General features: G+C 48.2%; 1 protein-coding gene across 1 annotated transcript in view; it reads right to left on the reverse strand.

Annotated features, from left to right (window-relative positions):
* KIAA2012 (KIAA2012 ortholog) overlaps positions 1–13,850 on the reverse strand; it is a 95,848-nt gene that overhangs the window by 13,271 nt on the left and 68,727 nt on the right. The window contains exons 12-14 of the mRNA XM_070069872.1: positions 4,190–4,274; positions 2,483–2,675; positions 786–972 (exon numbers count right to left, since the gene is read on the reverse strand). Coding sequence (XP_069925973.1) covers positions 786–972; positions 2,483–2,675; positions 4,190–4,274 — 465 coding nt within the window. The remainder of the gene's footprint in view (positions 1–785; positions 973–2,482; positions 2,676–4,189; positions 4,275–13,850) is intronic.

Here is a 13,850-nt window from a genome sequence, read left to right on the forward strand (position 1 = left end):
GACTCAGAGTTTCCGACCACTGATTCCCCAAACACCTGTAATGGCCCAGGGCGGAGCTGGGCTGAGGGTGGAAGTCAAGAACACAGTCCAGGGTGCCCATGTAGGTAGCAGGAACCCAATCCTCTCCTGTTTGAGTCATCACCTCTGCCTCCCACGTCTGCAACAGCAGGAAGCTGGAGTTAGGGGCTGGAACGAGGCACTGTATTAGCATTGTGATTTGCTGTGTGGGAGTCCTGCCCTTATACCACATTTTGGACTGTGACCCGTCACATGAGCCAGCTGTGGGACTTTGTGTTCACAGCACGTGTCTGCTCTCATGTGTTTGGGTTTTGGAGTATTCCCAGCTTCAGCGTTCTGGATTACAGATGCTCACTCTTCAGTTATTAATTCACAGAGAGAGTGATAACAGCGCACATTGAGAGTCCAATAGGAAGGGCCCAACCCTGGTTCCTCCACTGACTATGTGATCTTGTGCAAACCATCCAACCTCTGGGTCGCAACTGCTCCATGTAGGTAATAACACCTCCTCCATGAGGACTTTATAGGATCGTGCATGCAGTGCCCTTAATGGGCAGGCATTCATTTAATAGGCACTGTTATTATCAACGTCTCTGGGTGACCCCAGGTCTCTAGGGCCCCTGGTTTCCTCCTCGTCTGTCCACTGACATGGGGTGGTCCAGGGGGCTCAGAGCAGAGAGGCTGTCCAGGTAGATGCGTGCTGATCCTTGGTGGCCCTCCTGGCCCTGCCTTGAGTGTCCTGGGTCGTCCCTCACACAGGCTCTTACCCCCAGCAGCCTCTGCTGCTCCGAGGACCTTTCCTTCTCTCTCCCTTCCTGGGGCTTTGGTCTTGTCTGTCTTGGTTCCTTTGGTCTTGTCTGTCTTGGTTCCTTTGGTCTTGTCTGTCTTGGTTCCTTTGGTCTTGTCTGTCTTGGTTCCTTTCCTTCTGTTGGCCTTGTCAATCGACTCCTCCTCCTAAAGGGAAGAAGTAAAGAAAGGGACCGTGATCCACGCAGGACACCAGAAAGCCCATCGAAGGAAGATTACGTTAGACAAGGTGAAGGAATGGCTTAGAGTGGAAACTGCATGGGTTCCAGATGAAACAGAAGAGCGGAACTTTGAGGACATGGAGCCAGTTGGGAGATTTGAAGGTCCAGCATTTGATTTAAAATTGCTAGGAGTTGGGTCTGGCACTGTGGTGCACAGGGTTAAGCTGCTGCCAGTGACGGCTGGCATTCCATAGGGGCGCCGATTTGAGTCCTGGCTGCTGCACTTCCGACCCAGCTCCCTGCTAATGTGCCTGGGAACGCACAGTGGAAGATGGTTCAAGTACTAGGGCACCTGCACCCATGTGGGAGACCTGGATGAAGCTTCTGGCTCCTGGCTTTGGCCTGGCCCAGTCCTAGCCATTGTCATCATTTAAAGAGTGAACCAGCAGGCAGAAGATTTCTCTAACTCTGCCTTTCAAACAAATAAATGATCTTTAAAAAATTGCTAGAAGTAATTTCATACGAGGAAAAAAAAGAAAAAAAAACCACACACACTTTATGGCCTACAGAGCTGGATTAATGTGAGGCAGTTTTACCTTTGATAGGTTGATGTTGCCACCCCTAATGGTTGGCTTTTTGTTTTAAAGTATTTTTATTTTATTTGAAAGTCAGAGATGTCTTTTTCTCTCTAAATATATAGACAGATTTCTATCGACACAAAGAGTTAGAGACTAAATCTATTTATCCATCCATCTACTCACCCACAAGTATAGAGATACCCACAGGGAGATCTTCGATCTGCTGGTTCACTCCCCCAAATGCCTGTATGGCTAGGGCCAGGCCAGGCTGAAACCAGGACTCAGGAACTCTGCCCAGGCCATCCCCATGGTGGCAGGGACCCAAGTACTTGCGCCATCACCTGCTACCTCCCAGGCTGTGCATTACCAGAAAGCTGGGTTGGAAGAGGAGCCGAGACTGAAGCCCGGGCCCTCCAATATGGTACATGGGTATCCCAAGCAGCATCGTAATTGCTACACCGAACTCCCGGCCCCACTACTTTAAATCAAAGCCAGCTTTGTTCACTGCTGCATCACTTACTGACTTTCACAAAACCTCAGGCAGATGGTCCCAGCCCTGTCCGCCTTTGCTTTTTCTCCTGCATTGGGACAACCTGGATGTCTTCCTTAGACTCAATGGCAGAGCAGGGCCATGCTACCCACTCGGCATCTTTGTAGGGACTGGACATGGGCGCCACCCTTCAGGACGATATAGACCAATGCTGAGGTGCACGGCTGGACCTCAGCCCCACTCTTGCCCCCTTGGACAGAAGCCCTCAAATGAGGGTGTTTCCAACAGTTCGTGGAAAGTGAGATTACAACAGAAGCATAATTTTGTTGTGGAAAAGTCTTAAAATCCATGCACAATTTTTTCAGAACATGCATTTTCCATCAAGTTTGGAAGTCCCCTCATATAGTAAGCAAATGTCACAACTGCACCTGGTGGCCTCGATGGGTTCCAGGCAGGCTTTTCAGATGGAGCTCATCTGTGTTTTCACTCACGTGCCCGAGGCTGGCAGGTGGCCGCTGGCTGAACCATCCAGGAAGAGATGTGGCTACTGCAGCTGGGCTCTCCGATGAGTCAGGCCCGTGCCTGGGCAGCCCTCTGGGGGGTGCACTGTGCTCTCCATCTCTTTGGAAAGAGCAGACCGACAGGACGCGGAATGAGAGAAAATTCTAGCAGGAAGGAGGAGGGCAAGTGACCACGGGCTGAGTGAGCACCTGCTCCTAGCCAGGCCCTGCACGGGGCAGCTGACATACCAAGTCACCTGTCTCCCTCATCACATCCCCGCGTAAGGGGGGTTAGCAAGACTGGTGTGTGTTTTGGGCTTTCTTCAAGGCAAAGCCTAAAATTTATGCAGAGGCAGAAAGAGTTGCTGCCTTTGGTTGAGTGACACAGAACGAATGGGCCGCCTCCCATCAAAGGCTTAGCTGAGCGGAGGAGAGGGACCTGGAAGACATTGTCTTAGGAGCAGGCAGCAACCCATCCATTCCTTTATGCCCTCTGAATTCTGTTCCTGATCAAACCCAGCTGAGAGTGCACGCGTTGCGCTAGTTTAGCAGGGTGTAGAATTGTCATCCCCGATCGTGTGTCCTGGGGGTAAAAAGGCCACCGAAACCCACCATAGGGTTTCAGTAACATTGGTGGTGGCAGGAGCCGGGAGCAGGCACATCTCTTTTTAGCTCCATCAGTAATGTTTCCTGAGCTATGCCAGCCTGGGCCCCTGCTGTGGGAACTTCAGAAATAGTTGTTGAATGAGGTAAATGGGATTTCTTGGAAGTGCAGGAGTCTTTCAGTCTTCCAACATCACTCTATAAAACCCCCCAGATGAAGTGTGCTTTAGAACTAAGTGCTAGCGAAACCTCTCTTCTCCCCGAGGATCAGGTACTCTGCAAACGAACACCCTAACCCTGAACGTGTTGCTTGTTTTCTTTTTAAACGTTCACTTTCAGGAGTGGCTGCATCCAATCTGACATTTACTCTCAATGACTATAATGATTTTATGGAGTGTTTATATATTTGTGTCCTCCTGAGATTCTGTAAAATTCTGTTCTTTTTTTATAAGGAGGTGTCGCTAAGTACCTTGTGAAAAATTATTCAGTGTGAACATTTAAAAAAAATGCAAATTCTCCAGTTGCTGCCTCAGTCACACAAGCGCCTCTCTCTGTTCCTGGAGAAAAACAGAAGTTTTTTACCCAAGCAGGGATCCTTATTCCACTGGGCAGGTGAGGACTGCGTCTCAAGCCACTGAGGCTCCCGGGAGGTCACACAGGGCTCGGGTTGAAGCTGGAGGCAGAGGTGACCACGCCTGCTGCCATGGCTCACCTGCTGCTCCACGGGCTGAGTGCACGCCAAGAGGACAAACAATGGGTGACCTCAAGTTTATGGACAGAGCTGCTGCCACCTGTCAGAGTTGACCTTCACGCCTCACCTCCCCAGCCACACCACATGGAATACTAGAAAACTCATCACAGTACTGTCTTTCCCATCCATCTCGTTCTCTGAATTCCAGCTGTCCCAGCGTGCTAGCTGCCAAGAATGCTCATGCATCTCAGGAAAAAAACCAGAAGCTAAGTTAATGAAAAATAGAGAAAAGACACAATACAAGCTGAGAAGCGCACGCCGTGACCGTGTTGAACACTTACGTCTCTTTTACGCTATCTGCCTCGGGGGTCTGGATGCATTCAGGCAGGGAAGTGCTGAGAGGGACAAGGGTCGCCATCCCTGGCTCTGAGGAAACAAAGGGGACCCCAGTCAGGGAGGGGTGAGCCAAGCATCCCAGAGAAAATCAGACAATGGGAAACGCTGCGTAGCTCAGACATCAGTAAATGCCGTAGAAATGGGTGTTGGTACCTGGCAAAGTGACATTACAATGACCTTAAAACAGCCTTTGCGGGGCTGGCGTTCTGGTGTACTGGGTTAAGCAGTTCCTGTGATGCCAGCATCCTGTTATGAGAGTTTCCTGTTCGAGTCCCAGCCGCTCTGTTTCTGATCCAGCTCCCTGTTAACACACCTGGGAGAGCAGTGGAAGATGGCCCAGGTGCTTGGTGGGAGACCCAGAGGGAGCTCCTGGCTCCAGCAGGGCCCAGCCCTGGCTGTTGTGGCCAACTGGGGTGTGAGCTGATGAAAGGAAGATTTCTCTCACTCTGCCTTTCAAGTAAAGAAAATTTTTTTTTTTTTTCAAAATCCCATCCTTTGGAGTGTTCTAGCTTTTGACAAGAAATCTCACTCCTGGGTATTCATGACAAGGAAATAATTCAAAAGAAGAAACAAGTTTTTGTGCAAACTTAATATAACACTACTATTAATAATTGAGTAATAGCTGAACAAGAGACTTGGGGAAATAATTTATGACACATTAATTTGACACTTAAAATCATGGTTAAAAAGATACTTCGGGTGGTCATGTGACACAACGGGTTCAGCACTGCTGGCATTCCCTACTGGTGCGCCTGGTTCGAGTCCTGGCTACTCTTGGCTTCCGATCTAGCTCCCTGCTAATGCACCTGGGAAGGCAGACCATGGCCCAAGTACTTGGGTCCCTGCCACCCACTTGGGAGACCTGGATGGAGTTCCTGGATCCTGGTTTTGGCTTGGTCCAGCCCTGACAGTTGTGGTTTTTTGGGGAGTGAACCAGCAGATGGAAGATATATTTTTCTGTGGCTCCCTCTTTGTCACTCTGCCTTTCAAATAAATGAGAGAGAGAGAGAGAGAGAGAGAGAGAGAGAGAAAGAGAAAGAGAAAGAGAAATAGAGAGAGGACAAGAGAGACAGGCAGAGGCTGGCTGGCTCTGTGTTACAGTGTGTTAGAGCCATGGTCTACAGTGCCAGCATCCCATATGGGTACCATGTGAGTCCAGGCTGCTCCATTTGTGATCCAGCTCCTTGCAAAGCACCTGGAAAAGCAGGGGAAGATGGCCCAAGTGCTTGGTCCCTGCACCCACATCAGAGACCTGGAAGCAGCTCTGGGCCCCTAGCTTCAGGCTGGCTCAGCCCTGGCTGAGCGAACCAGTTGATGGAAGATCTGTGTCTCTGTATCTCTAACTCTGCCTTTCAAATAAATCTTTCTTAAAAAAAGATAAACAAGCAATATGGAAAATATTTGATATGACAAAGATAAACTACAGCTATTCTGTAGAACTTGGTAAATAAAATAGTTCTGTAGAACTATTCTGTAAGAACTTGGTAAAATCTGGATAGATAAGGACTGCAAGAGAAAAAAAGGAAAGCATGTTTGAGAGGTTTATATATATTTAAATCTTAAAACCTTAGTGTGGTTATGACATTAAAAGCAAGTTGATATAAAAAATGTTGGGGGGCCAGCACTGTGGACTAGCAGGTAAAGCCACTGCCTGTGATGTCGGCATCCCATATGGGCGCCAGTTTGCATCCCGGCTGCTCCACTTCCCATCCAGCCCCCTGCTAATGAGCCTGGCAAAGCAGATAAGATGGGCTGAGTACTTGGACCCATGCACCCATGTTGGGGACCTGGATGAATGGCCCAGCCCGGGGTGTTGCAGCCACTTGGGGAGTGAACCGGCAGATGGAAGATCTGTCTCTCCCTCTTTCTCTGTACAGTGTTTCAAACAAATACATCAATCTTTAAAAAAAATATTGGGACTGGTGTTGTGGTACAGTGGTTTAAGCCACCATTTGTCACTCTGGCATCCTATGTTGGAGCGCCAGTTTGAGTCCTGGCTGCTCCACTTCTGATTCAGCTCCCTGCTAATGCACCTGGGAAGCAGAAGATGGCCCAAGTGCTTGGGCCCCTGCACCCACGTGAGAGATCCAGGTGGAGTTCTGGGCACCTGGCTTTTGCCTGGCCCAGCCCTGGCTGCTGTGATCATTTTGGGGAATGAACCAGCAGATGGAGAATCTGTCACTCTTGCCTTTCAAAAATTTTTATCGAAATGTTACTTTATGAAAACAACTTAGACACATCCCACAGCTCACCTCTCTTGCTGACTTGCTGGGTGCTCTGAAGACCACATTGGTCTTTAAAAAAAGATTTGAAAGGCAGAGTTCCTAAGAGGTGGAGAGGCAGGGAGGGAAGTTGGAGGAGACTTCCACAGTGGCCGGAGCTGGGCTGATCCAAAGCCAGGAGCTTCTTCTAGGTCTCCTATGTGGGTGGGCCATCTTCTACTGCCTTCCCAGGCCATAGCAGAGAGCTGGATCGGAAGTGGGGCAGCCATGACTCAAACTGGCACCCATTTGGGTTGCCGGAACTGCAGGCAGTGGCTTTACCAGCTATGCCATAGCATCGGCCCCCACGTTGGCCTTTTAGGAAAAGAGTCTCCAGACTAAGATGTCACATAGGATGACCTTGCTTACTTTTTTTTTTGGCAGGCAGTGAGAGAGAGAGAAAGGTCTTCCTTCCGTTGGTTCACCCCCTAAATGGCCGCTCCAGCCAGTGCGCTGTGCTGATCTGAAGCCAGGAGCCAGGTGCTTCCTCCTGGTCTCCCATGTGGGTGCAGGGCCCAAGCACTTGGGCCATCCTCCACTGCCTTCCTGGACCACAGCAGAGAGCTGGACTGGGAGAGGAGCAACCGGGACAGAACCGGCGCCCCAGTAGGAACTAGAACCCGGGGTGCTGGTGCCGCAGGTGGAGGATTAGCCTAGTGAGCTGCAGCGCTGGTGATGCCACCTTACTTTAAAATTTAATTAAACAGTTTGACTATGGAACCTGAATTTCGCCATAGAAAATTTGGAACACACATACAAGCATGAGACACAAAAAACTCCCTATGATCATCACAAAACTGAATGACAAAAATGAGAAAGACTGCAAAAGCTGGAACTCCTATCTATTTGGGGTTGCAAGGTACAATGGTAGAACCACCCAGGAAGAGAGTTGATATGTTTCTTAAAAAATTAAATACCTACCTACCATATCATTCACCTGTTCTCCTCCTAGGGACCTGACCCAAGAGAAATGGAAGTACATGTTTGTAGAAAGAATTGTACACCAATACTCATGGCAGCTTCTGGTGACAGTAAGAAACTTGAAACATCCCACATAAACAGGTAGATAAATGGAATTCTGTTCAGCAGTACAAGGAGTGAATGAGTGATGCACTTGACAGCATGGATGAATCTCACAATAACTATGTTGAGCAAAAAAAAAAAAATCAGATGAAAGAGTATACGTGGAATGATTATGGAATTTCTGCTGCTTTCCCAGGCACACAGAATTCTAGAAAATGTAGTGCCAGAAACCAGACCACAGGACAGGCCCCTAAATATATTTTTCTAGAGATTTTATTGAGTTACACAGAAAAGGAGAGGGGGAGAGGAGATGAGGGGGATGAGGTTGAGAGGGAGGGAGGTTTTTCATTTACTGGTTCACTCCCCAAATGGGGCAATAGCTGGAGCTGAGCTGATCCAAAGCTAGGAGCTTCTTGCAGGTCTTCCACGTGGGTGCAGGAACCCAAGCACTTGTGCCATTTTCTGCTGCTTTCCCAGGCATATTAGCAGGGAGCTGGATCGGAAGTGGAGCAGCTGCTACTTGTACCGGTGCTCATATAGAGAATGCTGGCGCTGCAGGCCAGGGCTTTAACCCGCTGTGCCACAGTGCCAGCCCCCAGCCCCTAAGTGTTCTTGAGAAGGATTTCAGTAGCAACACAATATATCAGCCTCTGCATGTACTATCACCAATTTAGCCAACATATAATTTAAGAAGTTCATATTGCTTCTCATTTTTTTATAACTATGAAGAATTTTACATAGAATATCCTTGAAGGGAATGTTTTTGATTAAAAGATTTATCCTTTCTCCACATCTGATTAATAAAGGCTGTAGTCATTAAATTTTTAAATATTCATTTTTTGCTTTAAGGACAGATCTTCTTTCCACTAGTTTACTCCTCAAATGCCCACAACAGCTAGATCTAGGCCAGGCCAAAGCCAGGAGACTGGACCTCAATCCAGGTCTCCCTTGTGAGTGACAGGGACTCTGGCACTTGAGAGCCATCACCTGCGTCCTCCTAGTGTACACATTTGTAGGAGTGCAGCTCAGAAGCAGAGCCGGGATTTGGGGTGTGGGCATCTGAACGGCTGCAACAAACGTGCACCCCTCAATGCTTTTGAGAGAGACTCCAGTAATCAACCTTTGTTCCTCTGAGCAGTAGATTCGTGCACAAGTTATTTCTCCTTTGTTTTATTTGAGGATGTCATCATTCATCATCCCACTAGCATCATTCATCCCCTTAGTACTGTAGGTAACCCACTTTCCAGTATTCAGTTGATGGTGGCCCCCACATTCCCAGGGTCTCTTTGCAGCCTGGGTTCCACTTGCCATTCACAAGTGTTCAGGTGGCATTCACTGTCACCCCAGCCTCCAGACACTGTTCATGCAGAAGGTGGCTGAAGAAACTGGACAGGTTGATCGGGGCTGCACCTTAGAACTTATTTTGTTTTGGATAATATGTGCAACATTTACAGCGAGAGTTGATTCAAGTTTCCTCGTGACAAGAGCAGCTCTGGGAGGGTTTCTCTCCTTAGCACGGCTGTCTCAGAAAAAACTGCCTCCTTGAGGACTTTGGTGAAGCTCTTACCAATTATTTCAAACTTTGGGACAAGGCACAATAGGACCAGCAGAGGGCGCCTTTGTATTGAGCAAAAGCTGAGGTTTCTCCACTGGAGTGACTTCACCATTTTGAAATCTTGTCAGGTTGGGGAAGTGGACCATAGAAAGGTGATTTTTTTTTTCTTTTAACATAACCTAATATCTTAGGAAGTATTGGAACAAATTAAGGTAGTACTTTGAATAACTTATAACAACGTTTAACTATCTTTAAAAGTTTAAAAATCATGCAGAATATAAAAGATACTATAGGGGCTAATGTTGTAGCATAGGGGGTTAAGCCACCATACAGCTGGTGACTGGAGTCCTGGCTGCTCCACTTCTGATCCAGCTCCCTGCTAATATACTTGGGGAAAATGGTGGAAGATGGCCCAAGTACTTGGGCTCCTGCCACACATGTGGGAGACCTGAATGGAGTTCTAGGCCCCTGGCCTTGGCCTGACCCTGTCCAACCCTTGTGGACATTTGGGGAGTGAACCAGCAGATGGGCAGTCTTTCCTTCTTTATAACTCTGCATTTCAAAAAAGAGATACAGAGGGTGCCATCACACTGTGTGCTTACGTGACGTGGGGACTAGGCAGCTCTGGGGCTGTTTTTGTAAGGGCACTGATCCAATGATCAAATCACGTCTCAAAGACCCCACCTCCAACATAGGAATCTGGGGAGGACACCAACATTCAGACCACAGCAGCTGTTTTTGTCCCTTGTAAGAATTTTTTTTTTTTTTTTGACAGGCAGAGTGGACAGACTGTGGACAGACAGAGAGAGAGAGAGAGACAGAGAGAAAGGTCTTCCTTTGCCATTGGTTCACCCTTCAATGGCCGCCACGGCTGGCGCACTGCGCACCGCGGCCGGCGCACCGCGCTGATCCGATGGCAGGAGCCAGGTGCTTCTCCTGGTCTCCCATGGGGTGCAGGGCCCAAGCACTTGGGCCATTCTCCACTGCCTTCCCGGGCCACAGCAGAGAGCTGGCCTGGAAGAGGGGCAACTGGGACAGAATCCGGTGCCCCGACTGGGACTAGAACCCGGTGTGCCAGCGCCGCTAGGCGGAGGATTAGCCTAGTGAGCCGCAGTGCCGGCCCCTTGTATGAATTTTACGATCAACTCCTGTCCTATCCAAAAAATTGCTGAGAATGTTAAAACTGCAATTGCACTGAGTTTGTAGATTTAGAGAGAATTTGTTGATAGTATCTATGAATATTATGTACAGTATTATAAAGAATGTCATGTCTATTCAGGTCTATATTTAATACAATTTTATAATTTCAAGAGTCTCAATCTTTTTGTAGACTTACAACTAGAAACATTACAAAAATATTTACTATGTCTCCATATATTGAAATCCATAATTTCACAATATACTTAAATACGCTATAGGGGGATGTTGGGGGAACCTACTATTTGTTGTCAACACTGGTAAGTGAATTAAGCATCCATTCTTCTCCCTAGATAAACAGTACTACTGGACGACTACGCAGATGAGGAGTTTCCCAACTAGTCAGGAAGAAGAAACGACAGAATTGCACTGTAACTACTTAGCCATTTCAGAGGCATCAGAGGATCTGCAGGTGCTGGCATCTCAGGGAGATGAGCAGACACCGTCTCCTGGTCTTGCCCAAAGGAGAAAAAAAAAAACAAAAAAAACCCTAAAGCTGATCAAGGCTCCAGTGCCAAGCACTACCTTGCTGGAGATGTTAAATGACACCATGAGGCTATAATCAGAAAAAAATCAAGATTATGGCAAACAAGTGATCCAATTTCTTAAACATAAGAGGGGAGATAAGAACAGAACCTATAAATTAAATAAGACTGAAAGGTTCTATCAAACAGTTGTAAGCAAACTCCTAAACAGTTAAAATAATCAGGAGACAATTATAATGGAGTATTCAACCAGATTACATATTTAATTCTTAGGTGTAATGAGATTATGTTGGAAAAGCACTATCTGAGATATACATATATTCAGTCATGTGGGTAAAACATGAGCCTCAAGTTTGTTCTAAAATAAGATGGAAGAGGAGGAGCTGGGGACACACTGGCCAGAGAAGCAAGCACACCAGACAGCACACGTGAGAAGGTGTAAGAGTGAACGGTCTTCCTCCACTGGCTCACTCCACAAGTGCCCGCAACAGCTGGGGCTGGGCCAGGCCAAAGCCAGGAGACTGGAATTCAATACAGATGCCCCATGTAGGTGGCAGGGGGCCAAGTATTTGGGTCATCACCTGCTGCATCCCAAAGTGGGCATTAGCAGGAAGTTGTCTTGGAAGCAGAGTCTGAACTCGAATCAGGGACCTGGATATGGTGGGCTTCCCAAGAGGCAACTGTGACAAACACCTGCCTCGGGCTTTGTGTTTTGAAGCAGTATTCCTCCAATGATTTTTGTTGATCTATATTTAATGATCTTGTTGAATTCTGTTGTCTGTTAATAGCCTGACCAAAGTCCCTTGGGTTTCCCATGCAAGCAGTGCTAAGGTCTAAAAATAATGTCAGAGCCATTCCCCCTTCTTTCTGTTTTCCTCACTGCTCACGTGGACAACATGAAACAAAGCCATCAAGGGAATCCTCATCCTAGTCCTGTCTCTAGTGGGTTCTACACCAAAATGGGATGCTCACTGTAGGTTTTTGAAGACACGATCAAAACCAGGAAGTCCTATTCCTACTTTGACAATTTGTAATTACACACTGAATTTTATAAAACTTTTGATTTTTAGAAAACTTTCCTTTTGCATCAACTGATAGGGTCCTACGCCTTTCCCCTTTCAACATTTTAAAGTGCCAGAACATGAGAGTTCCCGCCTGCTAGTTTGCCCTCCAAACTCGCACAACGGCTGGGGTTGGGCCAGGCCTGAAGCCGAGAGTGGGAACTCCGGTGTCCCACATGGTGGCAGGAACCCCACCACCAGAGCCATCCCTCTGCCTCCCGGCGTCTGCTCTGGTAGAAAGCTGGGGTTGGGAGCGGGGACCCTGATGTAGACACAGGCATCCTCAATCGCCACGCTGAGCATCTGCCCCTTTACCCTGCCCCACCCCCAATTTACATCCCCTCTTAATTTCAACTTATTTTCAAGTTCTAAGGTTTTGCCTCTTCCCTTTTTTTTCTTCTTAAAGATTTGAAAGGCAGAGTGACAGAGAGGCAGAGAGGTCTTCCATCTGCTAGTTCACTCCCCAAATGGCCGCAATGGCTGGAGCTGGGCCAATCTGAAGCCAGGAACTTCTTCTGAGTCTCCCACACAGGTGCAGGGGCTCAAGGACTTGGGCCATCTTCCACTGCTTTCCCAGGCCATCAGCTGGGAGCTGGATTGGAAGAGGAGCAGCCGGGACTCGAACCAGCACCCATATGGGATGCCAGCACTGCAGGCAGTAGCTTTACCTGCTATGCTACAGTGTTGGCCCCTCTTCCATTTCTTCTGGGATATCTTCTGTGCCACCTCTTCTGGTTGAGGATGTTTTTCAGTAAGGATCACCTTAGTGTGGCATGGGGAGCTCCCGTATGGGTTAACTCAACCACGGTCCCTGTAGGGATGGCGGCACATCTTGGGGCTTTGTTCAATGACATCGGACTTACCTGGTACTGCTTTATTTTTCTTTCTGCCAAGTGTTTCCAAGCCGCCTGTGGTGGAAAGAGAGGATATAATAGATATATCTATTGATATATCTATTGATATATATCCTTGATATAATAGAAGTTCTAAGATTCTAAATCACCTCTAAGATTCATGCTGGTTTAAAGAATGCTGTCCTGGGGCCAGTGCTGTGGTGTAGCGGGTCAGCATCCAAAGCCTCAAGTTCAGCATCCCTCTCTGCATTTTAAGCAAGTGCAACAGCAACTCAGCACTCTTGTTGGGGCCCTGTGTCCAGCCCCACTGCCCGGCCTGGGCACACCCGCCAACTCCACCTTTGCAAGGGTGGAATGGCACATGTTGCTTCTTTAGTGCGACATCTTTCAGATACTTGGTGGCTTTTTGGATACACTGTGGATGCCTGGGCAGTTTCTCAAGTGTTCTTTAAATAGGAGGATCTGAAACGCTTGATTTGCATAATTTTGTGGGGTTTTCTGGGCCAAGCAAAAAGCCACCACCTGAGGCCTCTTACAGGAGCAAACTCTTGATGTGAACTAGATATAAACAGGTTTTCAGATGTTAGATCTTTGAATTCCTGTGATAAACCAGGTGAGTCATAGCATAGCCATTATTTTGTAAAATATAGGCGTAAAGAATTTGGTTGGCCAGTATTCCACCAGAAGTTTTGCATCCTTGATCGTAAAGGAGATTGGTCTACGGTTTCCCTCTCTTGAGCTGCTTTGTTGATGAACTCCGGTCCTGGCTTAGAAGCGACCTCTTTCCTGGAAGGCGAGGCGGGCTTTCAGACTCACGGGCGGGCGACAGCTGTGTTCTGGGACGCTGGGGGCTTCCCAGGGTTTCCAGGCCGGGCTGAGTGGGAAGAGGCCAGAGACATTTTTAAGGATGCTTCACTTCCTCCCTTCCCACCACAGATGGCTTGGAAACACTTGGCAGAAGGAAAAATAAAGCAGTATCAGGACAGTCCGAGGCCAGCACCGTGACCCACAGGGCCCGGGGCTGGGCTGGGACGGTGCAGGGCTTGCCCAGTGTGTGGCCCCAGGCTATCCTGGCGGGCTGTGGACCTGGCAGGTGGCCCTCCCCAGCTCCCGGACACATGCTGCTGGGCTCCTTCTGCAGCCTTTTATTCCTGGAGCCAGAACTGTCCC

This window comes from Oryctolagus cuniculus, chromosome 3, assembly GCF_964237555.1.
Source record: "Oryctolagus cuniculus chromosome 3, mOryCun1.1, whole genome shotgun sequence".
NCBI lineage: Eukaryota > Metazoa > Chordata > Mammalia > Lagomorpha > Leporidae > Oryctolagus > Oryctolagus cuniculus.